The 23236-nt window shown below is 52.5% G+C and overlaps 9 protein-coding genes across 9 annotated transcripts; 5 read left to right on the forward strand and 4 right to left on the reverse strand.

The window, feature by feature from the left end:
• Positions 1–143: 143 nt before the first annotated feature.
• On the reverse strand, positions 144–1973 carry BCR38DRAFT_438310 (anthranilate phosphoribosyltransferase). The gene is made up of 2 exons (XM_040860577.1): positions 1374–1973; positions 144–1307 (listed from the first exon to the last, which is right to left on the reverse strand). The coding sequence occupies exons 1-2, from the start codon at positions 1707–1709 to the stop codon at positions 405–407; spliced, it is 1239 nt and encodes a 412-aa protein (XP_040714213.1). The 5' UTR covers positions 1710–1973; the 3' UTR covers positions 144–404.
• A 165-nt stretch (positions 1974–2138) lies between these two features.
• BCR38DRAFT_438311 (uncharacterized protein) lies at positions 2139–3711 on the forward strand. Its single transcript, XM_040860578.1, has one exon. It carries the CDS (start codon positions 2352–2354, stop codon positions 3390–3392), a length of 1041 nt encoding a protein of 346 aa, XP_040714214.1. The 5' UTR covers positions 2139–2351; the 3' UTR covers positions 3393–3711.
• A 102-nt stretch (positions 3712–3813) lies between these two features.
• Positions 3814–5334, forward strand: BCR38DRAFT_238681 (uncharacterized protein). The gene is made up of 3 exons (XM_040854374.1): positions 3814–4540; positions 4824–4985; positions 5042–5334. The coding sequence occupies exons 1-3, from the start codon at positions 4140–4142 to the stop codon at positions 5094–5096; spliced, it is 618 nt and encodes a 205-aa protein (XP_040714215.1). The 5' UTR covers positions 3814–4139; the 3' UTR covers positions 5097–5334.
• A 1860-nt stretch (positions 5335–7194) lies between these two features.
• BCR38DRAFT_346465 (uncharacterized protein) lies at positions 7195–7933 on the forward strand (the record flags this gene model as incomplete). The annotated part of the gene is made up of 2 exons (XM_040856258.1): positions 7195–7664; positions 7720–7933. 2 exons carry the CDS (start codon positions 7195–7197, stop codon positions 7931–7933), a joined length of 684 nt encoding a protein of 227 aa, XP_040714216.1.
• Positions 7934–8988: 1055 nt separating this feature from the next.
• BCR38DRAFT_345685 (uncharacterized protein) lies at positions 8989–10126 on the forward strand (the record flags this gene model as incomplete). The annotated part of the gene is made up of 2 exons (XM_040856199.1): positions 8989–9512; positions 9565–10126. The coding sequence occupies 2 exons, from the start codon at positions 8989–8991 to the stop codon at positions 10124–10126; spliced, it is 1086 nt and encodes a 361-aa protein (XP_040714217.1).
• Positions 10127–10650: 524 nt separating this feature from the next.
• BCR38DRAFT_438318 (Adenosylhomocysteinase) lies at positions 10651–12856 on the forward strand. The gene is made up of 3 exons (XM_040860579.1): positions 10651–10811; positions 10877–10940; positions 11027–12856. Exon 3 carries the CDS (start codon positions 11029–11031, stop codon positions 12376–12378), a length of 1350 nt encoding a protein of 449 aa, XP_040714218.1. The 5' UTR covers positions 10651–10811; positions 10877–10940; positions 11027–11028; the 3' UTR covers positions 12379–12856.
• A 233-nt stretch (positions 12857–13089) lies between these two features.
• BCR38DRAFT_346548 (glyoxylate reductase) lies at positions 13090–14306 on the reverse strand (the record flags this gene model as incomplete). The annotated part of the gene is made up of 3 exons (XM_040856262.1): positions 13090–13434; positions 13514–14141; positions 14266–14306. 3 exons carry the CDS (start codon positions 14304–14306, stop codon positions 13090–13092), a joined length of 1014 nt encoding a protein of 337 aa, XP_040714219.1.
• A 2508-nt stretch (positions 14307–16814) lies between these two features.
• On the reverse strand, positions 16815–19916 carry BCR38DRAFT_238859 (uncharacterized protein). Its single transcript, XM_040854375.1, has 4 exons — positions 19066–19916; positions 18808–18939; positions 18667–18723; positions 16815–18282 (listed from the first exon to the last, which is right to left on the reverse strand). Exons 1-4 carry the CDS (start codon positions 19792–19794, stop codon positions 16951–16953), a joined length of 2250 nt encoding a protein of 749 aa, XP_040714220.1. The 5' UTR covers positions 19795–19916; the 3' UTR covers positions 16815–16950.
• A 264-nt stretch (positions 19917–20180) lies between these two features.
• On the reverse strand, positions 20181–20827 carry BCR38DRAFT_438341 (uncharacterized protein). Its single transcript, XM_040860580.1, has 2 exons — positions 20650–20827; positions 20181–20562 (listed from the first exon to the last, which is right to left on the reverse strand). Exons 1-2 carry the CDS (start codon positions 20725–20727, stop codon positions 20383–20385), a joined length of 258 nt encoding a protein of 85 aa, XP_040714221.1. The 5' UTR covers positions 20728–20827; the 3' UTR covers positions 20181–20382.
• Positions 20828–23236: the final 2409 nt, after the last annotated feature.

Genomic DNA, 23236 nt, shown 5'->3' on the forward strand with positions numbered 1-23236 from the left:
ATTCTATCTCGGGGTTTACTCAGCCTAGACGCATGACACGGTCAGTTCACCGCAGTAAAATTACGAGTACTTCCAGGCAAAGGCCACTAGTACACTGCCAAACTTGATATAGGCAAGGAACCTAGGAGCTAACAGTGTCGAGTCCAAAAACTCGAGAAGTGGAAGATGTTATTAGGCGTCTAATCAAGTTTTGTTCATCTGGTATGTTAACCTGTTTTAATACCGGCCCGTGTAAGTCCAACCAGATCAATTGTTCGTTCATAACCCTTTTTAACCCATCAACCAGCAGTTCATTCATGCCACTGAAGAAGTGGCATGAAAAAGGCACACGAGCGCAGTAGACCCGGATTAGAGTCTATGATCGCATTGGATTTACTCCATAAATCAGTCATCCAATGGCCCCCTCAACCCGGAAAGGAGTTCGTAACCTCGACAAAACTCTCCCACATCTTCCAGGCCTCTCCACTCTTGATCGCCCAGCGCGCCCTCCTTACACCTTCTTTCCATCTGCCCCCACCAGGTCCTCTCTCCTGGATAACTTGTCCATCATCGCCTTCGCCCATGCTACTCGTATCCGCATCACAAATCCCGCTCACCACAAACAAGGCCGCCGTGTTCAATAGCACGAACTCGAGTATCGGATCGTCGTCAGGCATCTCGTTCTGAAGAATTCTACGCAGAATAGCCGCATTCTGCACGGGTTCCTTCCCGGGACTCACAGTCGACAACGGGTGTCGACGCAACCCAAAGTCCTCAGGTGTCAGGGTGAAATGCTCTACTTCCGTCCCATTGACCCCCTTGACCAATTGCCAGCACAGCGTTGGCCCCGCGCACGAAATTTCGTCAAGCTGCTCCGTACCGCACACCACGAGGCCTTTCTTGGCGCCCGCTATCCGCAGCGCCTCGGCGAACACAGGGCCCAGATCATCCCGTGCTACGCCGAGCATGCGCGCCTCGATAGCGACGTCGACGGGGTTCGCCAAAGGCCCCAGCAGGTTGAATATTGTCCGCCAGCCGAGCTCCTTGCGGATGGGTGCCACGTACCTCATGCCTGGGTGGAAGACGGGCGCGAATAGGAAGGCGTAGTTAGTGTGGTCATAGACGGCGGTAATGGTTTGGGGCGTGATGCGGGAGAGGGGCGGAGCGCGGGGCGTCATAGAGAGAAGAAGGTCGGCGGAGCCGGACTTGGAGGTGCTGGCGCGATTGCCATGTTTTGAGAGTAGAAGCAGCGTCGAGGCGAGGATGGATGAAGTCGTTGAGATGTTGAAGGTGTTGTGGCTATCGCCGCCGGTGCCTACTATGTCGCACTGGGTTTTGTATTAGTCTTTCGAAGACGCATAGGTTGACCACCTAAGTATTATGGATAGCATTACCAAGCCGCCCTCATATCCACCCTCCTTTCGCCCTCGTTTTGCGACAACGGCTTTGAGTCCTTCGATGTCTATCTTGGCCGAGGCCTGGCGCATCGCTGCGGATGACTTGGCCAAGACGTCTGCGCGGCGATCCCATCCGGTAAAGTGTAGCGCTGTGAGCAGAGAGCCCGTCTGGACGGGGCTCAAGCTGTTGGTGAAGATGTGGCCAATGGCCTCGGCGATTTCGTGCGACGTTACCAGCTCCTTCTCCGGATCAGGCCAGAGGCGCTGCAGCAAAGGCCTGATATCGACCAGTGCAGCTTGATCTTGCGCCAATATGGAGTTCGGTTGTGCCATGGTCACTGGGCCGTCTTTACTGGCCGAAGACTTGATGCAGAAGAGCTACTTTAGTAGAGCTATACCTCAGCCTTGGGGCCTAAAAGATATAGCAGTTCGACGGGCTGACTCAAAGCAATGATGACTCAATAGAACATGGAATTGGAGCTCGCAATGCAGACTTGCTGATGTTTGTTGGCCCGCTAGCGCATTATGTGATGATGGGACTTCTAGTTGGTCTCGAATTTGGAGTTAAAGTTAGTCAATTGAGTGTGTTGAGATGGGAAGGACTTTCGTACAATCTATATTTTGGAGCTTCATTTAGACCTTAAGCTTGGAGGGGTTAACAACGGAACCCCGCCAACCCATGATTGACATTTGAGGGGTCACGGCCTGTCACCAAAAGGAGCTAAGTGTGGGCAGGAAAGCGTATGCCCGAATGCATAATCACTGCATTTTTGGCCCTCGTGGGGACTTGCATAAGTACGGAATTGAGGGCGGTACAGCACTTCCTCCGACCCGCCGCGGTAAGCACAGACCAGTAAATTTTGAGAAGTTACAGGGGAGCGACTGCAATATCCTCTTTGACGACGACGAGCCTTGTGGAGGAGTTCGAACAATTGGGTGACTCGGCCTTCGAGACAACCATACACTGCTTGAACCATGCCTCCCCGAATCAGTAACTCGTCAGCCCGATGCATTGGTCGTGCCTTGCCAACCCAGAATCCACAATGTTTCTCACGGCCTCCAGCGATACCTTGGCTTACACGAACTTCACAAGCCTCTTCGCAACGACATTATGCATCGGCCGTCTCTCCTATACCTCTAGGTGCCTTGAGGCTGCCCGATGACTACATCCCCCCTACCAAGCCGCCATCAGCCCGCCGTCCGGAGACACGAAAGTCCCAGCTCCTACGCGCATACACTGCACTACTCCGATCGACGCCTTTGATCCTCTTCTTCCAGCACAATAACGTAACCGCCGTAGAATGGGCTGCCGTCCGCCGTGAGCTGCGCAAAGCGCTTCAGGAAGTTGAGGCTCCATTTGTGGCTTCAGATGGTAAAGTGCCAGCCGACGTGGCCGGGTCCGTCGAGCTCCAAGTTCTGAGAACGCGCATCTTCGATATTGCCTTCAGAGTTGTCGAGTTCTTCGACCCCAAGATTGCATCAAAGCAGTCGAAGGCCTACACGCATGACCTGTCTCCCGCGGCTTATGAATCTATCAAAGCAGCCAACCTCGCAGACCCAAATAGCACTTATGCAACAATGAGCCCGCTACTTTCTGGACCCGTGTGCGCTGTCACATTCCCTGCTGTCTCGCCGGCCCATCTAGCTGCCGTGCTGAAGATCATGGCCCCTTCGCCACCTGCGTTCCCCGCGCCGACCAGAAGGAAGAACCCGGGATACTACGAGTTGACGGCACAAAGTGGGTTGCAGAAGCTGCTCCTAATCGGTGGGCGGATCGAAGGCAAGGCATTTGATGGCGAAGGTGTCAAGTGGGTTGGTGGCATTGAGGGCGGCATGGAAGGACTGCGGGCCCAGCTGGTGCATATGCTGCAAAGCGCAGGCTTGGGGCTTGCGACGACGTTGGAAGGTGGTGCCAAAGGGTTGTGGCTGGCATTGGAGGGACGTCGGACGCAGTTGGACGAGGAGAAGAACCCAAAGCAGGAAACCGCAGAGGCGGAAGCGGAAAAGAAAGAATGAGCTGGCTAGGATGGTACTAGCAACTAATTTACACGAGAAAGTCGGCGGGAATGTGTATACATATGACTGTATAAATGTACTAAGAATGCTCCCCGTGCCAGAGGATGTGAGCTGTATCCAATTACTTGAATACCTTACACGCAAATAGTACACCTCAGGTTGTTGCTCTGTAACTCTGATAGTTATGAAATAGACAGACTGCTCGAGTTGGGCACCGTTCAAACTTGACGCCCGTCTGATATGACACCCATAAAGACTTCTCTGCAAGAACGTGGGATCAAAGGCGACAGCATAAAATACCATCGATTATTGCCACAGGAAACTCGAAGCTAATATAACACTAGAACTTTGCTAAGATCTGCACCGCACCTGTGTTCCTTTCAGGGGGCTCTGACGCTAAGTTGGACCCTGCATTGACTGACGCGGAACAAGCCGGGGAAACGACGTTGCGCGTTGCGTGTCGCATTCGCCGTTCACCTCCCAGCAGCAGTGTCTCGGACCCAACGTCATTCCTCTTATCTCCATCTTGACAACCACAAGCGGACGCATCCTCCACAGATCCGTTGCGAGCCATCCCAAGCAATGCACACGGCACTTTTGAGACAGCTGTAGGAGCTGCATCTATGCTCAACACTGATCATCACCAAACCGTCCGACCTGCCCGGCGCAAACAATTACTGCCGGTACTAACGAAGCTCGCCATCCTCCTCATACCTTAGGCAACCTTCATCATCAAAAACAGCAAAAATGGACTTCGCACCCTACCAGTCCTCCCCGCCAGAGAACTCCCGCCCCTTCTCCCCACCCCGCTCGACAACAGCCTCCCCCCGCACATCCTATGATTATAACCCCTACACCAACCGCCTGCAACGACCTAATAACATGAACTCCCCGCCTCCGCTGCAGCACCCCCAACCACAGCGCCAGTGGAACCCGACATCGAGCTTGGCGACTGGCACGGGCGCGTATTATAAGCCCGTTGGGGTCGAGGCGAGTGGAGGTGTAGTGGAAAGAGGGCTCGGGGTTAGTGAGTTCGATACGAGTTTGGGGTTGAGGCTTGACTATGAGGCAGCTGCAGCGTACCTGTTGGGCCCGCCGGTGGGCGCGATTGTGTTGTTGATCCTGGAGAGGAAGAGTGATTATGTTAGGTACGTTATTTCTTGGTGGAGGGGCAATTGCAGACGTTGGGGTTTCGTGGGAGTCCTTGATTGAGCTTGGGGGCCAGATGGTGGTTTGGGAATCTGGTCCGAATTTCCGGTCGCATTCTTGCTAGTTCTCGGCAGTAGGAGAGTCAGGCTGTCTGGACTTCGACGACTATGCCGTGTCCAGCAATGATTTTCTCCGGGGCTTGGGGCATTGGACCTGGCCAGGAAGTCGAGTGTTCAAGTAGCCGTCACTTTTCTGGTACACAACTGACAAGTGTGTCCACAGATTCCACGCATGGCAGTCGAGTCTGCTCTTCACGACAATCTTCATCATCCACCTCATTTTCTCTTGGTCAACGTTCCTAAGCTGGGTCTTCTTTCTTGGCGACCTCGCTCTGATGGCGTGTATGGCTCTGAAGGCATATCGAGATGCGGACACCTTAGACAGGTAAGATCTATCTTTCAAACTTTGAACTTATGTTAGATTACTGCTGACGACGGCAGATACGAGATCGCCGTATTCGGACAGCTGGCCAGTCGGTTCGTGGATGACGAGTAAACTGATGTCTCTGGCAACGGATGGTAGATGTAAGGGGTTTAGACGGAACACGGGCTCAACTGAGGGATGACAACGAGTTGGGAGACGTATTCCATTTCCACATATGTGTTTAACGTTGCTGATATGTATATACCCCCTTTTCCTAGGTGAGGCATGGCTCAAACTTTACTGTCTTCTCGTGCATTACTCCACCCCGAATACTTCCAATTGCTTTTCCCACTCCGAAGCCTGTAGTGAGTTTTGGACTAAACAATTTTAGCTTCGCTATGCATCACCACGGTGCGTACCACCTTGCTTCTGCCCTGGCCATGTTAGTACTCGATAGTGCTCATGATAACATATAGGTATTGTTCGCAGGAAGCTACTGAGGGCGCCAGCGAGGGTAACATCAATTAGTGTCCCACAGCCAGATATAATGCGAGTGCGAAAACATGTTGCCCAGAGTGCCCAGAGTAACCAGATCCCAAATTGTCTCTGCAAGCATCACAATTCCTCCACATTATAGGCAAAGGGGAATCTGTGCCGGCTAACATCATGGTTTGGAATCATATTATATTTTTGATAAGGATCGAATTTGAGCCGGATACGCATACTGATCTGCCGGTAACATCAACAAAAACAGGATGGCCAGCACTACTGACCTGTGACGGGCTTGGTGCAGTATCTCCAACCAATGATACGAATATACGCATATGAAGCGTGCGAAAGATGACGATCGACCCGTTATCTTTAGCGCTGTTATGTGGCTGATGTAGAGCATGTGCCGCCCGAGGACCTTGAGGATTTGGGACAACATTCTACATTATGAACCTTCCCTCGCGATATTTACTTTAGGTTTGTAACGCAAAGGGGAAATGGGAGTTATCGTAAAGGAGTCAGCCTCGAGTTTACCAAGTAGGTGTTCAGCTGCTAGGATTTGAGACAATATACATAGTCGTGGAGCTTAACTTGCATGACACTGCATGCTTCACATGCCTAAAACATAAACATAAGACAGTCAGAACCGAAGAACATGATGATGGCCAGCCTGACATACCCATTTCCCGCACATTTACCTCTCACGAAGACGTCTCCACCATCATGGTCCGGCATAGGTAATTCATTCGTCATCGGCGGGTGACGCTGCAGCCGCATGTACATCTACCGAGGAGGCAAAACCATCTGCACCCGATGCCGTCCGATTCGCCGCTTCCCAACTTGGCGGGCTTGGTTGTCGGTGTAGCAAAATAGCGTGGTATAGTCCTGCAAGGGTTCGGGGAATGGGTAGCGGGCAATGTATGCGACCACATAATATAGGCCGACCGACACCACAGGGTGATGTGGGACTACGCTGATGGCTCCCTCGCTTGTAAGCTTGCAGCCCCGCGGATGCGCGACCGATTGGAACGCGGGAAAGAGGGGGGTCATCCCGGAGGAATCCACTCCGGCAACCTTTCCGGCATCGATCTCCCCCAGGTTAACTGTCAATGCTCAATGCTTCTATACTGATTCAAGTTGTACGTATAAGCATAGCTTCAACAATTTTGGCGAGGACAAAGTTCACGATGGCAGATGTTATTAGGTACTGAAAGCGGCTGTCTCACAGGGCTGAGTCAATGCAACGATGAACATGCTTTGAGGAAGATTTCATCAGTTTTGACGGGGATGTCGCAATACGTCGCCATGCGAAAAGGTCACACAGGAGCTGTGCCTTCAATTCGTAACGAACCCCAGATCAATGATCGGCCAGCCCTGATAGCCCAGAGTGCATGTCGCAAATTGGGATTCGCTCGCAATACCGACTGCTGATAGCAACATTGGCCCTATGACACTTGCCTAGCGGTGAATTCCAGCCCTCGAGGCGCCTTGCCACATATATAAATACGTCGAGTCCAACACCTTGCGAGTCAGTCTACTCCACTCGAAACAACCGCCTTGAATAAGAAGTCCTTTGCGGAAACTGCATTTCTCGTAGTTTTTCTTCCCTCATCGAACATTGTTAAGAGTTCTGCCCAAGCAACGAGAGTTTTGAGCCGCATATTTGACAAGTGCTGGACCGTGGACGGCCGGCTTCTGACCCAGCCCTCCGGGCTCCTCTCCAGAGAAACAAACAGCAAAAATGGCAGCCACGCAAGTAGTTCCAGGCCAAACAGTTGCCTCCGACATCTTCCTCAATGAGAAGATGGAGGCAGCTATTTCTTCTGCGGAAATTTCGACTTCGCCGGGCAATGATACCAAAAATCTGGACTCCAACCTATTGGTAGTCTCGCCATATACCGAGAGAGAACATCTCCTCGACTTGAGAACACTGGATGCCGAAAATGCCCTCCTGGCAAGAGCCCTGGTGCACATGCGGGCGCTACGACCAGATTATGCAACGGCCAACTACAGCGAAACCTTCAACTGGACTGAAATCATCGAGCAACACCTAGAAAGCCTGGTGCGAGAAGGCGGCCACCAATGGAAGAACACTTGCTTCTTCATCGTCGCGTTCCGCTCACAGATTCCACCGACGACAAAGTATGCAGATCTGGGCGCCATGGACAAGGCCGCCCACGCTGAAGCGACAGCGAGTGGAGGGTTTCTGAAGTATGTCACCCCATCGCAGTACATGACTTCATGAGCAGTTCACTGACGAGCCTAGGTATTGGTTCGGAACACCAGACCAGGACGGAAGAAATCTTGCGACCTGTATTTGGAGATCAGAGCCTGAAGCAAAGGAAGGGGGGAAGGGTCCAGCACATCGCAAAGCTGCGGGTGCGACCCGTCACCTGTACACCCACTGGAAGATTGAGAGGTATCGACTCACCATCTGCGACGACCTGCAGAGCTGGGATCTTGTCGACTGGGCGGATTGAGCCGCCACCCGTCACTGTCTGCGTATAGAGAGAGTTGACCAGGGTCGATGAAGATCTTCACATCGGGAGAGGACCTAATCAGGTCGAATAGGATAGACGGCAGCAATAGAACTCACGCTTGTTTGTCATGGGTGGAAGCTAGACTAGGTAAGGTGTTGACTTGCGCATTGCTGTCTGGTTGGAACCATACAGTTGTGTTTTGAACTGTCCTCAACATTCTGCAAGAAACCCCTTCCCGCATCATGTTCGTAGACGTTATCGCGCATGATACGTATCACAATAGAGCATTGCATGATAACACCGGCTGACATGTGACGGCTCCGAGTCCTGATGTTCGCTGCATGCTCATGCGAATAGACCACCAGTCAAAGAAAGACGACAGCGGCAGCAATGATAACGGCGCCGGTGTCGCGTCAAATAGGAGAGAGGCCCCACTGATACCTCAATCAGGTTGGCAAAGTATGTGAGGAGGGTGCCCTGTATGAGCCGGATGAAGCCTGGGAGGCTGCACGACAGCTACGAGGTGGACTAACCGGTTGAATCACTGCGATGCGACAGAAATGGACAAATGTCGTCAAACTTGAGGCTCTAAAATGGTGGATTGTCGTTGGATTTTAACATGGAACTTGACGGGATAACGTGGGGGCTCCAGAGAGTGGGATGTTCTTTGGTATTTGCATCACTTGCAACTTCCCATCTTGTCAAGCCGGGAGCATGAGGGATAAGCTATGCATTTAGGTGGAACAATCAACTTATGCGTGACTACTTCATTAGAATATCGGGCTATGACATGAACAATATTCTAGTAATGGTGTGCCACTGGGTGTGTGTTTATCAGGCCCCACCTGTTGCTGTCACTATCACCAATCACCTAACTCCTGCAAAATGCTACGACAGTCCTCCCCGCCCACACAAATTTGACAACAATTTTTAAATCATCGCCAACGACGAACGAACCAGGGAGCCCCGCGCACGTCAACACCCGTAAAACGCCCGTATCCAACTCGAGACGATCATTCTCCGAGTAAACGAACCCTCGAGGAACATTCGCAATCATGGCGGACGCTCTTAAGGATGCGCCCATCAAGACGGTGCAAGTCGAAGCACTGGTGGTGATGAAGATCGTGAAGCACTGCGCCAACACCTTCCCGACGGCAGCTACCGGGTCCATTGTCGGCATGGACCTCAACAGCGTCCTCGAGATCACCAACACATTCCCGTTCCCCACGACCGATATCGCGAACGTCGACGGCGGCCACTCTAATGATGCATCCGCCCTGGCTTCCGCGGCGCCGCGTGCCAAGAACAACATCGCTTACCAGGCTGAGATGATCCGGCACCTTAAGGAGGTCAATGTCGATGCCAACAATGTCGGCTGGTACACGAGCGCCACGATGGGTAATTTTGTCAACCTTAGCTTCATTGAGAACCAGTACCTATACCAAAAGGACAACGACAAGACCGTTGCGCTGGTGCACGATGTCAGCAGAAGCTCGCAAGGCGCGCTGAACCTCCGGGCGTTCAAGTTGACACAGACCTTCATGGCGGCATTCAAGGAGGGTAAATTTACCACTGAGAGGTCAGAGTCCATCAACACACGTCACATAGCCAAGCGTTCTAACAAGCAACAGCCTGCAAAAGTCGAAGCTCACCTTCAAGGACGTCATTACCGAGCTGCCCATTGCCGTCCACAATTCGCATCTCCTCACATCTTTCTTGCACCAGCTGCCCGCAGCTCCCACGAAAGCAGAGGCCGACATGCCCACATCGCTCTCCGATATCCTCCGCGCCGATGTCAAACTTCCCATGTATCCCTCGGTTGATACGCTGGACCTCTCGATAGACCCCTTCCTCGAGAAGACTTGCGATTTGCTCCTCGACAGTATCGAGTCGCACTACACCGAGCTTAACAACCACCAGTACTACCAGAGGCAACTGGCCCGTGAGCAAACCAAGATCACAGCATGGCAGACGAAGCGAAAGGCAGAGAACGCCGCAAGGGCAGCTGCGAAGCAAACGCCGCTGCCGGAGGACGAGTGGCAGCGAATCTTCAAGTTGCCCCAGGAGCCTAGCCGGCTAGAGGGCATGCTGAATGCTAGGCAGGTGGAGCAGTACAGCAAGCAGGTAGATGGCTTCACCGCGAACGTAAGCGCCAAGATGTTCGCCGTCAAAGGGAACTTGTTGCCCGAATAGAGGGCACGTAAATGGTCCCGGCGAGTGAAATTGGGTTTCTCAAGAGTAGATGGGATCTGCATCTGGCCCGGCGTTCAGGGGTTATTTGGAAGGCTGGACGGTACATGAATTAGGCCGTCGTCCTTCCCGGAGGGTCCCGGAGGGATAATCAATGTTGTGTAGCTCTAGACTCTCTAGAGTATTGGCTCTATATTGCGAGTCTACCAAAATGTGCAGACTTGAGTACTCGGGACAGGCGGTGTGAGACTCGTCAAACGCTGCCCGACAACAACTTTCTATGTTCCCCTCTCTCGGTATAGAGCTCTTGTGACTTAAATTTGTCTGCCCAACTTCTCGTGCATATTGTCCATGATCCCACATGTAACACGTGCGTGTATTGAGCAATGGTCCTGATTCTAGGTTATCAATCAAAGTTCCGGAGCAAGAAGCCTCCGAGAGGAACCTCCGACAATAGCTCTGCCCCAAATCCGCAATGCCGAAGTTGTCAAGTGGGGTGGGTTTGGGAACAAGAGTTTAATGCGTACCGAACGGGCTTAGCTTGGCTGCTGACGAGGGGCATTGATAATTCGATAGTGAAAAACCCTCCCCAACGATTCCTTCGACCAGTTTCCTTCACCTCCCAATCATCCTCCTTCTCCCACCAGTTCGTTCTTCCGCCTTTACTCTTTAATCCGAACCGCTATCTGTAAGTTGCTCTGCTCTGTTTGACTATCCAGGTTGTTCAGTTGCTAATCCTGCAAACTGGTGTAGCATAGCAGTTCCTATCTACTCCTTCCACCCCGCACTTCCAGTAATCCAGCCCTCTCAGCAATCAGTGAGTGTTCCTTGCCATTCCTTCATTCCATCCATTCAACTGGAAAATTCTAAAGCCAACCTAGCAAATACTGACAAATACACCAGCAATGTCTGCTCCCGCTTCCAAGTTCAAGGTCGCCGACCTCTCCCTCGCTGCCTTCGGCCGCAAGGAGATTGAGCTGGCCGAGAACGAGATGCCCGGCTTGATGTCTATCCGCAAGAAGTACGCTGCGGACCAACCTCTGGCTGGTGCCCGCATTGCTGGCTGCCTGCACATGACCATCCAGACTGCCGTTCTCATCGAGACTCTTACTGCTCTTGGTGCTGAGGTGACATGGTCGTCTTGCAACATCTTCTCCACCCAAGACCACGCCGCTGCTGCCATTGCTGCTGCCGGTGTTCCCGTCTTTGCTTGGAAGGGCGAGACCGAGGACGAGTACAATTGGTGTCTGGAGCAGCAGCTGTCCGCCTTCAAGGATGGCAAGAAGCTCAACTTGATCCTTGACGATGGCGGTGACCTGACCCACCTCGTCCACGACAAGTACCCCGACATGCTTAAGGACTGCTACGGTGTCTCTGAGGAGACCACCACCGGTGTTCACCACCTGTACCGCATGCTTAAGAACAAGACCCTCCTTGTCCCCGCCATCAACGTCAACGACAGTGTTACCAAGAGCAAGTTCGACAACTTGTACGGCTGCCGTGAGTCGTTGATTGACGGTATCAAGCGTGCTACCGACGTGATGATTGCTGGCAAGATCGCGGTCGTGGCTGGTTTCGGTGATGTCGGCAAGGGCTGTGCCATGGCTCTCCACGGCATGGGTGCCCGCGTTATCATCACTGAAATCGATCCCATCAATGCCCTCCAGGCTGCCATGGCTGGCTACCAAGTCATCCCCATGGAGCAGGCCGCCAAGCTTGGCCAGATCTTCGTCACCACCACCGGTTGCCGTGACATCATTGTTGGCGAGCACTTCTCTGCCATGCCCAACGACGCCATTGTCTGCAACATTGGCCACTTCGATTGCGAGATCGACGTTGCCTGGCTCAAGGAGAACGCCTCCAGCTGCCAGAACATTAAGCCCCAGGTTGACCGCTTCCTGATGCCCAGCGGCCGCCACATCATTCTGCTTGCCGAGGGCCGTCTTGTGAACTTGGGCTGTGCCACCGGCCACTCCTCCTTCGTCATGTCTTGCTCCTTCAGCAACCAGGTTCTTGCCCAGATCATGCTGTTCAAGGCTGAGGATAAGGCTTTCGGCGAGAAGTACGTTGCTTTCGCCAAGACTGGCAAGTTGGACGTCGGTGTCTACGTTCTCCCCAAGATTCTTGACGAGGAGGTCGCCAGACTCCACTTGGCACACTGCAACGTCGAACTGACCACGCTCAGCAAGGTACAGGGCGAGTACCTGGGTCTTGATGTCGAGGGTCCCTACAAGAGCGATCACTACCGCTACTAAGCACCGCGGTGTATAAATAATCTCGGCCCGCATCGTCTTAGAGATCCTCAACCATCTCGGACGCATTTCTTTTTCACACCCCACCTACCCATATACCATACTACTTTGAAAGCAACTTAGGGGTATGGTTGTGTTTTCAACAAAGCATGAATTTACGGCATAAACTGGCAATCGAGAGGGCGATCTCGGGGAATCAAAAAGGGACACATTTTTCAACAAAAAGGCGTTGGCAACTGATGATGCATGATTCCCCTCATCGGCGTTTCTTCATAATTTCTTCATGCATGAAGTATGTTTGGTCCACTCCATAGTTCGACTACAGCTACATTGGAAAGCTGTGAGATGATTGGACGCACGGAGAGGCCCTTCAACCGGGTCTAGTAGATAAGAGGTAGCAGAATGGACACTCCAGAGTCTGCTAGTATTGATTTCAGTTCATACTAAAATAGATGCGTGATTCGTGTTGTTTCCACAAGAATCCCCTTGGTTTTGATCTACCTGTTTTTGTCTATTCTTCCAAAGGTTATCTTCAGCACTGGTCCGTGTCCCGGTCCAATGAAGCCTACAAATCTCTATTTCGACAGACAACCTCACTAACCCTATATCACCATCAAGCATGGAATTCGTACTTTGTCCATTTCGTTGCGTCTCACCCTAGCACTTCAGTACACTGCCATGGTCTCTTCGTCTGTTCCCGCCGACCCCTCCACATCAATCCTGCATTCCCTTCTGCTCCGGCACAATACTTCGCAACACCCCCGTCTGCACGGCCATCTTGACATTGCTAATAGTCCACTCCTCCATCTTGGTTTGCGTCTCGACGGTCCAGGTGCCCATGTGGGGGACCAACAAAGCGCGCGGGTTGGCCAGCAAGCCCGGGTGCACGACGGGTTCGTCTTCGTACACATCGAGTCCCGCAGAAGCGACGTGACCCGAGTCGAGCGCAGCTACCAGCGCCGCCTCGTCCATCACGGCGCCGCGGGCCGTGTTGACGATGACGACGCCGGGCTTCATCATGGCGAATTGTTCCGTGGAGATAGTGTGTCTGGTTGCGGGCTATTGGAGTTGGTCAGTCTGTCAGTCAGTTCCACATAACCCCTTTTCCGGGTTCAGAAACTAGGGGATGGATACTCACATTCAGCGGTAAATTTAAACTCAACACATCAATCTCCCTCAACAGATCCTCAAACCCGCGATACTCCGCCTCGCACTCCCGCTCCAAATGCTCACTCAGCCGCGTGCGGTTATGATACCGAATTTTCATCCCAAACGCTCTCGCCTTCTTCGCCATATTCCTACCAATCCCGCCCATCCCCAGAATCCCCAGCACTTTTCCCTGTGGATCGTGCCCCAGCGAGGGTAAGTCCGCTTTACCCCTCCACTCGCCCTTCCGCATGCTCAGCAGCGGCACATTCAAGTTTCGCAGCGCACCGAGTAGCAGGAACATGGCGATGTCGGCGGTGGAGTCGTCGACGGCCGAGGGCGTGTTGGAAACGCGGATGCCGCGCTCCGCGCACGCAAGCACGTCGACCTGGTCATAGCCCGCGCCATTGTGACAGATGAACTTGAGCGAGGGGGGCAGGTGCGAGAGTAGCTCTGCGTCCACCTTGCCGCTAATGGAGAAGGAGTCGAAGGTGCGGTAGGCGACTGAGACACCCTCGAAGGCGCCGGTGTCACATTCGGCGAGGAAGGCGGCCCGGTCAGTTGATTTAGGGATCACGACGTCTGCAATGGATTCTATAGAGTTCCAGGTGTTGTGGGCGCTGCGTTTATGTTGGTCTGTACTTCCTGCGGTAACAGGGGGTGTGGGGGTGGGCGTACGGTATGCAAGAGGGCAGAGATAGAAGTCGGGGTCTTGGGAGTTCGGTGCCCAGGTGGAAGACTTACTGCTCAATTTTGCCCAGCAAGATGACCTTGGGCTTGCTCATCTCGACGGCTATGAGGTTCTCCTTCTTGAGTACTGAGTCGCGTGGGTTCTCCATGTCTAGGTGTGGGGTAGAACCGTCCAGTTGGTCTCGCTAAGGTATATGCGGTACTCTTATCGGTACTCGGTTATGCGCGTGGGGGTCTCGTTGAGTGTGCGAAATATATTGGCGACGTAGTTTATATTTGTAGAACCCACTGAGTATAGGGGGGATATCACCGGCTTTGTAATCCCTCTCAGTTCTCAGTTTTATAAACGGAAAAATTACAGCGATGAGCACTCATGAATGATTGGCTTCTTGAATAGTCGGAGGTGAATCAATCGTGGAGTTTCTGTCATGTCCAGTGGGTACAATACTGCCGGCGCGGGGTGGTCGCCTAGAGTACGAATAGGTGTGGGGCCGAGATTGTGGAGAAGGTCTGGATTGCGGGGAGTATATTCACCAAGGGCAAGCGAGGTCTTCAGCGTAGGAGGGTGGATGAATTATTGGGGCGCCGAAGAGTAAGCTAAGGCGTGGGGTTGAGAAGATGGTATATCAAACGGTCGGGTCTAGAAATCTAGTGGGTTCGGCAGACGATATAAATACTCAGCGTGGGGAAAACTGCCACGTTGCTTGGAGTAGTCATGAAGGGTGGTTCTGATGAGGGTGAATGCGCAGAAGAGGAGGCTTAAGAGCGGCGGGTATGAGAATTCCTATCCACGGAAGTCGTGTTATGCATGCGTAGATTGTGTGGTTGTGTTGCAAGATACCTAGGTCGGCAAGGGAATCGTCGTCATGCATGAGGACTCAGCCGTCCCAGAGATACAAGACCGGGAATGCACTGGCCTATTCCCACGGCCTCCAGACTTGACGGTAATGAAAGGGCTAAATCTGTACCTTGCAGGGTTTGTGGCATCGTTCAATTTACGACCTAAAGCTTGTTAGGGCGGATGGTCATGTAACAGCCAGCGGCCGTGGGTGTTTTGCCCGGATATAGCTGCACGTTGGTAGCAAGCAATGAGGTAGCCGTCTTGCCGTTGTATGCGAAATCCAAGTAGCAACCCGGTGAGTGGTGTAGCAATTCCCGACTGAGCAGCAGGGTCCGCGGTCTCGACACAAATAGCTAGGATCGCTGCATTTGCGTGGTGGCACTCCGGGCACACTTCCCCGGGGCCATGATAGAACCATTGAGTAGTCCCAGTGACTTTTTTCTTTTGCGAATAGGTGGTCAATTCCTGACATCGGTTCTATATCGATGACAAGACCAGCTCGCTGCCGATGACCATGACTATTCCAATCTAGAAGCAGGAACATGACAAGCCAGTGGACCAACAAACCTTGGTCTTGGGCTTTGCAACGGAAAGGAGGAAGCCACGACGGGCTGGGGTGTTTTCGAAACATCGGGTGGTTAGCATCAGCAGTGGGGAAGTGATATGTCAAATTTCCTTCGAATAAACGGAAGTCTGCCATCGGTTGTGGTTGGTCGTAGGGTCCAAGCCGGTCTCGCGTGGTTGTATTTGAGGAGGCAGCCAGTGAGAATGAGCGCAACGTAGAATGCTAGCTTCGGGCGGACAAAAAGCCATGTTCTAGCATCCATGGTCTCTAAATAGGCACACCACGGGCGGACATTTGAGAGATTCCCTACAGGTAGTCGTGGGAGAAAGTGAACGAACTTTGCGGACTTCTCTCCGGCCCGGCGCGGCACGGCACTTATTAACACGAAGGAGCGGGTCAAGCTGGCCCGAGTCTCGAATCTGGGCCCGATGGCCGGCGTTGACGTGACATGGCAATTGCGATGGTAAAGACCAGTTCGAAATATGTACCGCAGCCTTGTGGCAGAGTGCATGTGCTGGCCTTACATGAGATGGCGTCTGTAGTGTGATGTTGACTAGTCCCAAACGGCACGGTACGTACTCCGGTGGTGCCGCCTCGTCCGTAGTTTTCCGGCCCGGGCTCTTCCACAAGAACGCTGCGTCTTAATGTGGCCAATATCATTCACCTCCATGACGGCTAATCTTGTCCTACCGGACTGCTGGGAATGCAGCGGTGTTCCTATCTATCGGCATCGAGCGAATCCACGATAGGCAGATGGGTCTGCCGCCGACAATAATTACCAGTACATTCCCATTCTCGTCTTCTCTTCTCCTTACACCGTCCCGCATGCATGATGATCTTCATCGAGCGAGCTCAACGCTAGTTGATATCTTGATAAAATCCATCTTGGATGCTTCAGTTTCTGAAATCCATTGTCTATCCTCGCCAATTTTTGGTGTCTTAGATCTCCATTTATCATACATCGTAATTGAACTGGTGTACAATGCAACTTCCGACCCCAAGCCTCTTAACATTGGCGCAGTTTCGAATACGCCGCCAGATGACCCCCAGGACCTCAATTAGCAATAGGATGGGATCCGAAGGACCTAATACGATCGATCCACGAAACCGAAGCCGATTCTACTCCCGGGAACTCGTGGGCTTCGTAGACAGCGTCCAATAGTCTATTACCCATCCGGTGAATCATAAATAATGAGTTTGGGGGGTTCGGCGTCTGAAGGCGGCTGATGCGAGGTATAACATGACCCGGTTGGAATGCAGTTAAGTGTCCAACTGGCAAAGAAAGGGGTATCTATTTGTACAATCCCACGGCTTCCGCCGGCCGCCGACACTGTCATAACACTCCGTTCGGGCGTCTAGGAACATTGCCTCCAGGTGCAATGAAAGCCCGCGAAGCGAGTTCGGCATAGCGACGAACAACGTTGGTTGTCCCCCCTGTCACCTTGGATTCGTCCTGAATGAACTTACGTGCGACGGCGAGCTTGTTCTTTGGGTCGCTTTCGTCAAGGTGTGGGGGAAGTGTGCTCTCGAAATCGGGTGGGAAATTAGGCGCGAGGGCGCGCATAATCGCAATAGAGTACAGAACGTCCCGGTTCTCGCGTCCATCTAGTAGGTTGCGCATCTGACCCAGAATCTGGTCTCGCAAGGGCGTCATGTCCACATTAGGCTCATCTCTAATACGCAAGAACTCCCCAAGATGATGCCAGAATTCGTATTGTCTGAGTCGTTGGTAGTCACCCTGAGCTGGAGGTGGTAATAGCGGGTTTGCCTCAAGGTAATCACCTGATAGCAGAGTGTCGAGAACTGCAATTCTGTTCCTTGTCTCGAGCGGATCATCTTCAGCCGGTAAAGCCGGCCCAGTATTGAACCCCGTTTCGGGGGAGTATGCAAGGCAAGTGAGGTCCCAGACGATGAAGAATTCAAGATTTGCTGAGTAATTCATGGCGGCCGCATCGTTGAGATCACCCAGAGTACCCAGGAAACCTGCTATCAGGTCGGTAACTCCCTTGTGGGATATGACAGCGTTGACGGCGTTTTCATTCGTGAACCATTTCGTCTCTAGAAAGTTCTCGAGGCCAGGTCCGTATATTTCCCTGTAGAGGTTCCGTATATCGTCTAGGATCTCTTGTGAAGGGGAGCTCGGAAGTTGTGGGGGCGTAATGCCGCCGAGCGCAACGAGTTCGCTGACTTTCATCTTGGCTGAATATCCAGAGTAAGCCGGGGTTCCTCTCTGGTTCGGTGTGGTGGTTTGCGAAGCAGAATCATGGAAGGGGACAAAGGAGGGGCCACCGCCTCTGATATGAGGTGCGCGTGGGGTGTTCGGGTCAAGAGGGTTGATTGCTGGGAAATGAGATGTCGACGTACTCGCAGTTGCGCTAACGCCTTCAAGAGCAGGATCAATAGCGGAGGAGTAATCAACACCCTCACCCTTGATATTGCTAGAGAGCACTGACGGTAGATTGGAGTAGGCTGCCGAATGGCTCGGGACGGAGGGGGTCGCGGAGGCAGGTCCGTTAGAGGGGACAGACGCGGAAGGATTCGGGTGGTTCGGCGCAGGTTGTATGTTCGTGGGGTGTTGTTGCTGTTGTTTGAAAATTGGGTCGTATCCCAGACAATCGCGCTTCGACTTCTGGCAATTCTTACAGACTGGATGCGTTTCGTCACACTGCGCAATCGGGGCCGGTTAGCATGCTGAATGGGGCTCGGCGCATTATGGTATGACTATGCAGCTGTTTTATTGAAATTGAAAACTGTTTCCAATAAGTTGGATAGTTGGCGTAAACTGGGCAAATTGGGCGTGGTTCTCTTTTGTCGTGATGTTTTGATTTGCGCTCCAGCTAGGCCAGAAGGCGTGGTTCATGGCTCCTCGCTTCGCAGTAGCTCCAGTGTCAAGCGAACCTCAAGCGAGGTGAGAAAGAGTCCACTTCAAACTCAAGCGAGAAGACCATCTCTTTTCCCTTTCTCCTCCCTCTTTTTTTTTCTCGACCTTGCGAAATGAAGCAAAACAGCTGCGGGAATGCATCAATTGACAAAAAAAACAATCACGTACCTTTATTCGTCGTTTGCGACACGTCAAACAGCCCGTCTTCGTTCGACGTTTGATTTCCTACAAATTTGCACAGTCACCCGGTCAGCCAAACTGAACTGATTGATTCCAATGTCGCAATCCCTTGATTATTGAGCGTTGTACCTTCTTGTGACGTCCACCGGCGAGCACGGCTCTGGGGTCGCTTGGCGGTAGCGCATATCGTGGGCCCATTGCATCGGGAGGAAGCCCGTACGGATTCCCGGGAAGAGGAACACCAGGAACTGGTTGCCCGTAGTAAGTCATGCTCATCGATTGTGTTACCTGTGCGCCCATAGGAATCTGTTGCTGCTGCTGCTGCTGCTGTTGTTGTTGTTGTTGTTGTTGTTGTTGTTGCTGTTGAAGAGGATCGAACGTTCGCATGCTAGGTAGCGACATGGGATTACTGCCCGCCGTCGGACTCCCTCGATAGGCGTCGGCAGACTGTCCCGCCGGATTTGGGTATCCGTATTGCGCATTCATGCCAGGGGCAGCATAAGTCTGATTTGGGTAGGTCATGGGCTGCCGCGGATGCCCAGGGTGCTGTGGATGGTTCGACATGGCGGATGGCGGCGACAACGGCGGCGCAGAGCCGTTCTGCTGGCCGTGTTCTGCTGGAGCGCCGTTGGTAACGGCAGACGATGGCGGCGTATCGGTAGCGACTGTGGTAGATGCAGTTGTTGAGGCTGTGGAAGGAGCGGATGTCGTCAAGATCGAGTTAATCGCGTCCGCAGGACTGATGGCCTGAGCCTGAAGTTTCTCTGCTGCCTCGTTTTCTGCAGGATCTGACCCGACCACTCCTTGCAGTGGCCGTGTGGGTGCCTCCGCGTCGTCCTCCGTCCGCAGCAGCTGCTGCTGATTATGTTCTCCTTCCTGCTTGACTTGTGCTTGGTGGTGATCTGCGACGTGTGCCTGAGCCTGAGCCTGTGCTTGCGCCGGTGCCAGTGGCTCTGGCTGTGTATGTACCTGGGTGGATGTCGCTTCTGGCTGGGACGGGGACAGTTCCAGTAATGGCTCATTGCCCAGACTACTACTCACTGTAGGCAGGCCATGATTTGGACTTGGTTCTTCAGGCTGAGGTCTCGCCTGTGGCTGTTCCTGTGCCTCTGCCATTTGATTTGATTTAATTTGATCGTTTTATGGGCCACGATCAATCTGTACAGGGGCAATTCGTGTCTAAGGGGAACGAGCCGACCGGGGCAGGAAACGCGGGCAAGGCAGCTAGAGCGACAGGAAACAAGGGACACGCGCAAGGCAGGCGAGTGCCAGCATTGCGTTGCGAGGTTTGGATGTGTTTGGACGCGACCCGGGGCCGATATTCCTGTACGTAGAATGCACAGCAATTATTGCGCATCGGTCTAGCGAGACCGTTTTCCTCCGTCAAGAAAGGCGGCTATTGCTCCTTTCGTCCTAGTTTCATGCACTGCACCAGGCCCGTTCGGGGGAATTGGGGCCCTCTGCAACCTGGATGAGCCAAACGTAGGTCGTGCGGTTTGCTGCAAATTGTCGCGACTAGTGTGCACAATAATACTTGCTGTCCGTCCGGAAGTGAGAGGATGCTGCAGCACTTGACAAGGACCAAGGCTGGCCAGGGGTCTTGAGTTCTCTGAAATCGACGGGTGAAGGGGTGGTGTGTATGTCAATGTTTTTTATTGTTTGGCCTGCTCAAAGTGGGAAAGGACCTCGGCCGTACGCGGTGGTTCAGGTGAATCTGCGAGACACCATTGGCAGCTCCTTCACAACCAGCAGCAGCAGCCTTCCCAGATTGAAGATGGGAGCTTCTTGGCAAATTGAAAGACGACCCGTCAAGAGGAAGTCAGAGTCTCCTCGACTCTGGATCATCAGGCGGGTGCTGTCTTGAGTTAGAAACCTTGCTCGAACCTATTGCTGGTCAATGCCGAATCATGAAAAAGGATATCTTTTCCGAACCAACTGGCTGGTTATCTTGGGTTTCTGTTTGTTTTTTACCTTTACTTTATGGGTAACCAGGGTCACACGTAGGCAATATGCACGTCTGAAAACGGCCAGGGCAGGTGCACTTGACATGATACCCAGGTGTATTAAGGCTGTTTGGGAAGGTGCGTCTGAGGACTAGTTGTAAGCTCCCCTGCAGAATCAGCTTCTTCCACCGAATCCATCAATAAGTCGCAATCCTAGTATATTAACTTCAAGGGTGAAGTACATCTTCGTGGACCATGGCCCACGGGGTGTCTGCTCAACCGTGCCACCAGGAAGCTAAACCATAACCATCACCAGACGGATCCACTTGCGCTCATCCAGAGCCGCTACGCCAAGGCTGGAAGAATTTCATCCATATCCGGCTGGTGATGTACGTCGCGTATCTGCAATCTCTCCCAAGATCAATATTGGCCTTGATCCAAACGGGCCGTTTTTTTATATCAACACTCTTGCCTGCCTGGGCCCATTTCCGTGGCCGCAGGGTAGACCAGCGTGCTGCGTGCCCCAAGTAAGTTGGTCAGTTTGTACAACATGGTATGGTATGAGCGCACTAGTATCGCAATACTTGGTCGCGGAGATGGCATTTCTCACGTGCATGAGATACGGCCTGTTCATTCGGCTGCACAGTAGGAAACACGCCATACACGTTTGTCGAACCGAGACCTCAACATCAGCATGTTGGGGTCCAGACCAACACATGCAGCACCAGTACTTGAGCAAGCGGGAAATGCGCTGCCAATACCAAAGGCACCAACACCTAGTATCGCCGTGTAGCAAACAAGGGTCTCGCTTGAAATACCCGGATTGCCTGCGTCGTCGCACGAAAGGGTAGGCCATCGCTTCACCTAACAAACCGACTAGTGTTGACGCCGGCTATCGATTTTGATGCAGACAATCCAGCAGTTTATCCGTCAATGACAATATGACATACGTTAGCTACTATGGTCGGACCTGCAGCTCGCTTCATCTCCCCGGTTGTGGCTGTCATCGTCCATCTTCAAGCGAAATAATTCAAGGTTGTGAAGATCTATGATCTTCGTCATGCTAACTCGTTGTAATGGACCCCTGGGGGCCGCCCCAACATGGTAGCTTATTCAAACCTCACGAATCTCTCGTGTATCTAGGCACGACCAAGTGCCACTTCTTGCATTTTTAATGACCGGCCAGAGGATGTTGCTGCGCTTCTCAGCGACTCGCTTCTCTACTTTCTCAACTTCCGTTCATCCGTTTCGATATCAGAGCTGCGCTTCGGGCCCTGATTCTGGTCTCTTTACGCTAGCGCCTCATCCTCTTACCGCACCTTTTATCCAAGCGCGTTTTCGCACGTCGAATGCATCGGCTACTGGCCATCTCCCTCCAGGCCAGAGGGATGAAGTCTCGTTTACTTATCCAGTCATCCCGAAAGCCTGCAACATGTCGTGGCGTCTTGGAAGATAGATCTCAGATATCCTTTCATAATTCGCGTATGCTGCTATACCTAGCCGGCATATGGCACCATATATCTCACATTGATCGGTGGTCCCCAACGTGCCGCACACATCACATACCCGTTGACGCAGCGGCAGATATGCCACGATAAAACTCCTCGCTGAACCCGCGACTCGATTGGAAGCCAGAGTATTGGGCTTCGGCTGATGTCAATGTGACCATTAGGCTCTTTTCTCGTGCGAGTCGCCAAGATTCCTAGCCGAAGAACAACATGGTACCGTTCCCCATCGTGAGGTGCAGTTCCATTGCAAGACACAAAGGCCAGACACGGTAGAAGGCTTTTTATCGCTTACAATTATCACGATGCCTTCCTCAACAATATTGATAATGATCGCGTCGAGGTGAAATAGGACCCGCATTAAAGCAGTCATCTAAGAAAATTGGACAGGGCATACTGGAAAGGCGGCCCGATGTTCCTGGAGTCCCAAGAAGCCACACAAACGGTCCGACATGACAAGATCGATTATCAGATGGGAGAAAAGAAACGAAAAAGGTTTTTTTTGTCTAACATGGTATCAGAAGATATGCCGTCTAGTTTATTTGACCTTTGCAGACAGTTCCCCCTAACATGCACAGTTTGGTGCTTCAACGTCATTCTGCCGCCTAGGCATTAGCCAATGCTCCCAGATGGTGACTAGCTAGATATTGATGGTAGTACCTAAGAGGCAGCCAGCAGGACTAAGGCACCGAACTATGTATTTATCTTGGATTCAGGCGACAGGCTACGTCTGTTGAGCAGTATGGCATGTTCTACTTTCCACGTGAGCTGGCAGAAAGACAGCACCGGATCATGCGGGTTGATCATCCAATACTGCTGTCTCTGCTGGCATCCACGGCCAGTCAGAAATGCCTGGTCTTGATCTCGAGCTTCTGCCTGATTGTTCAAATCCAAGAGCGGACGGGACATGCCTCAGAGGACCTTCCGTATCTTCCGGTTGGTCCTCTTGTAATCATTTAGAGGCCATTCTCCGGTGTGCAATATCTGTTGGTGACGCCTTGGCTCAAAATTTGACCTTTTTTTGATTATGTTCTGCTTTTATACCATCTTCGAGTTCTTTCTTGGTATTGGGGGTCTGCTCCTTGCATCCATTTAGCTGGAATGCGTCTT

The sequence above is a fragment of the Pseudomassariella vexata genome, assembly GCF_002105095.1.
Source record: "Pseudomassariella vexata strain CBS 129021 chromosome Unknown BCR38scaffold_9, whole genome shotgun sequence".
NCBI classification, from domain to species: domain Eukaryota; kingdom Fungi; phylum Ascomycota; class Sordariomycetes; order Amphisphaeriales; family Pseudomassariaceae; genus Pseudomassariella; species Pseudomassariella vexata.

Excerpts from the sequence above, each read along its gene's own strand:
- BCR38DRAFT_438310 (XM_040860577.1), bottom strand. The coding sequence starts at position 1,709 with ATGGCACAACCGAACTCCATATTGGCGCAAGATCAAGCTGCACTGGTC. Across the intron at positions 1,308-1,373 it reads GTGGATATGAGGGCGGCTTG|TGCGACATAGTAGGCACCGG; the intron begins GTAATGCTATCC and ends TACAAAACCCAG.
- BCR38DRAFT_438311 (XM_040860578.1), top strand. The coding sequence starts at position 2,352 with ATGCCTCCCCGAATCAGTAACTCGTCAGCCCGATGCATTGGTCGTGCC.
- BCR38DRAFT_238681 (XM_040854374.1), top strand. The coding sequence starts at position 4,140 with ATGGACTTCGCACCCTACCAGTCCTCCCCGCCAGAGAACTCCCGCCCC. Across the intron at positions 4,541-4,823 it reads AGGAAGAGTGATTATGTTAG|ATTCCACGCATGGCAGTCGA; the intron begins GTACGTTATTTC and ends GTGTGTCCACAG. Across the intron at positions 4,986-5,041 it reads GATGCGGACACCTTAGACAG|ATACGAGATCGCCGTATTCG; the intron begins GTAAGATCTATC and ends TGACGACGGCAG.
- BCR38DRAFT_438318 (XM_040860579.1), top strand. The coding sequence starts at position 11,029 with ATGTCTGCTCCCGCTTCCAAGTTCAAGGTCGCCGACCTCTCCCTCGCT.
- BCR38DRAFT_238859 (XM_040854375.1), bottom strand. The coding sequence starts at position 19,794 with ATGGCAGAGGCACAGGAACAGCCACAGGCGAGACCTCAGCCTGAAGAA. Across the intron at positions 18,940-19,065 it reads ATCCCATGTCGCTACCTAGC|TACGGGCAACCAGTTCCTGG; the intron begins ATGCGAACGTTC and ends AGCATGACTTAC. Across the intron at positions 18,283-18,666 it reads GTCGCAAACGACGAATAAAG|TGTGACGAAACGCATCCAGT; the intron begins GTACGTGATTGT and ends CCGATTGCGCAG.
- BCR38DRAFT_438341 (XM_040860580.1), bottom strand. The coding sequence starts at position 20,727 with ATGTCAAGTGCACCTGCCCTGGCCGTTTTCAGACGTGCATATTGCCTA. Across the intron at positions 20,563-20,649 it reads TGGTTACCCATAAAGTAAAG|GTTCGAGCAAGGTTTCTAAC; the intron begins GTAAAAAACAAA and ends GACCAGCAATAG.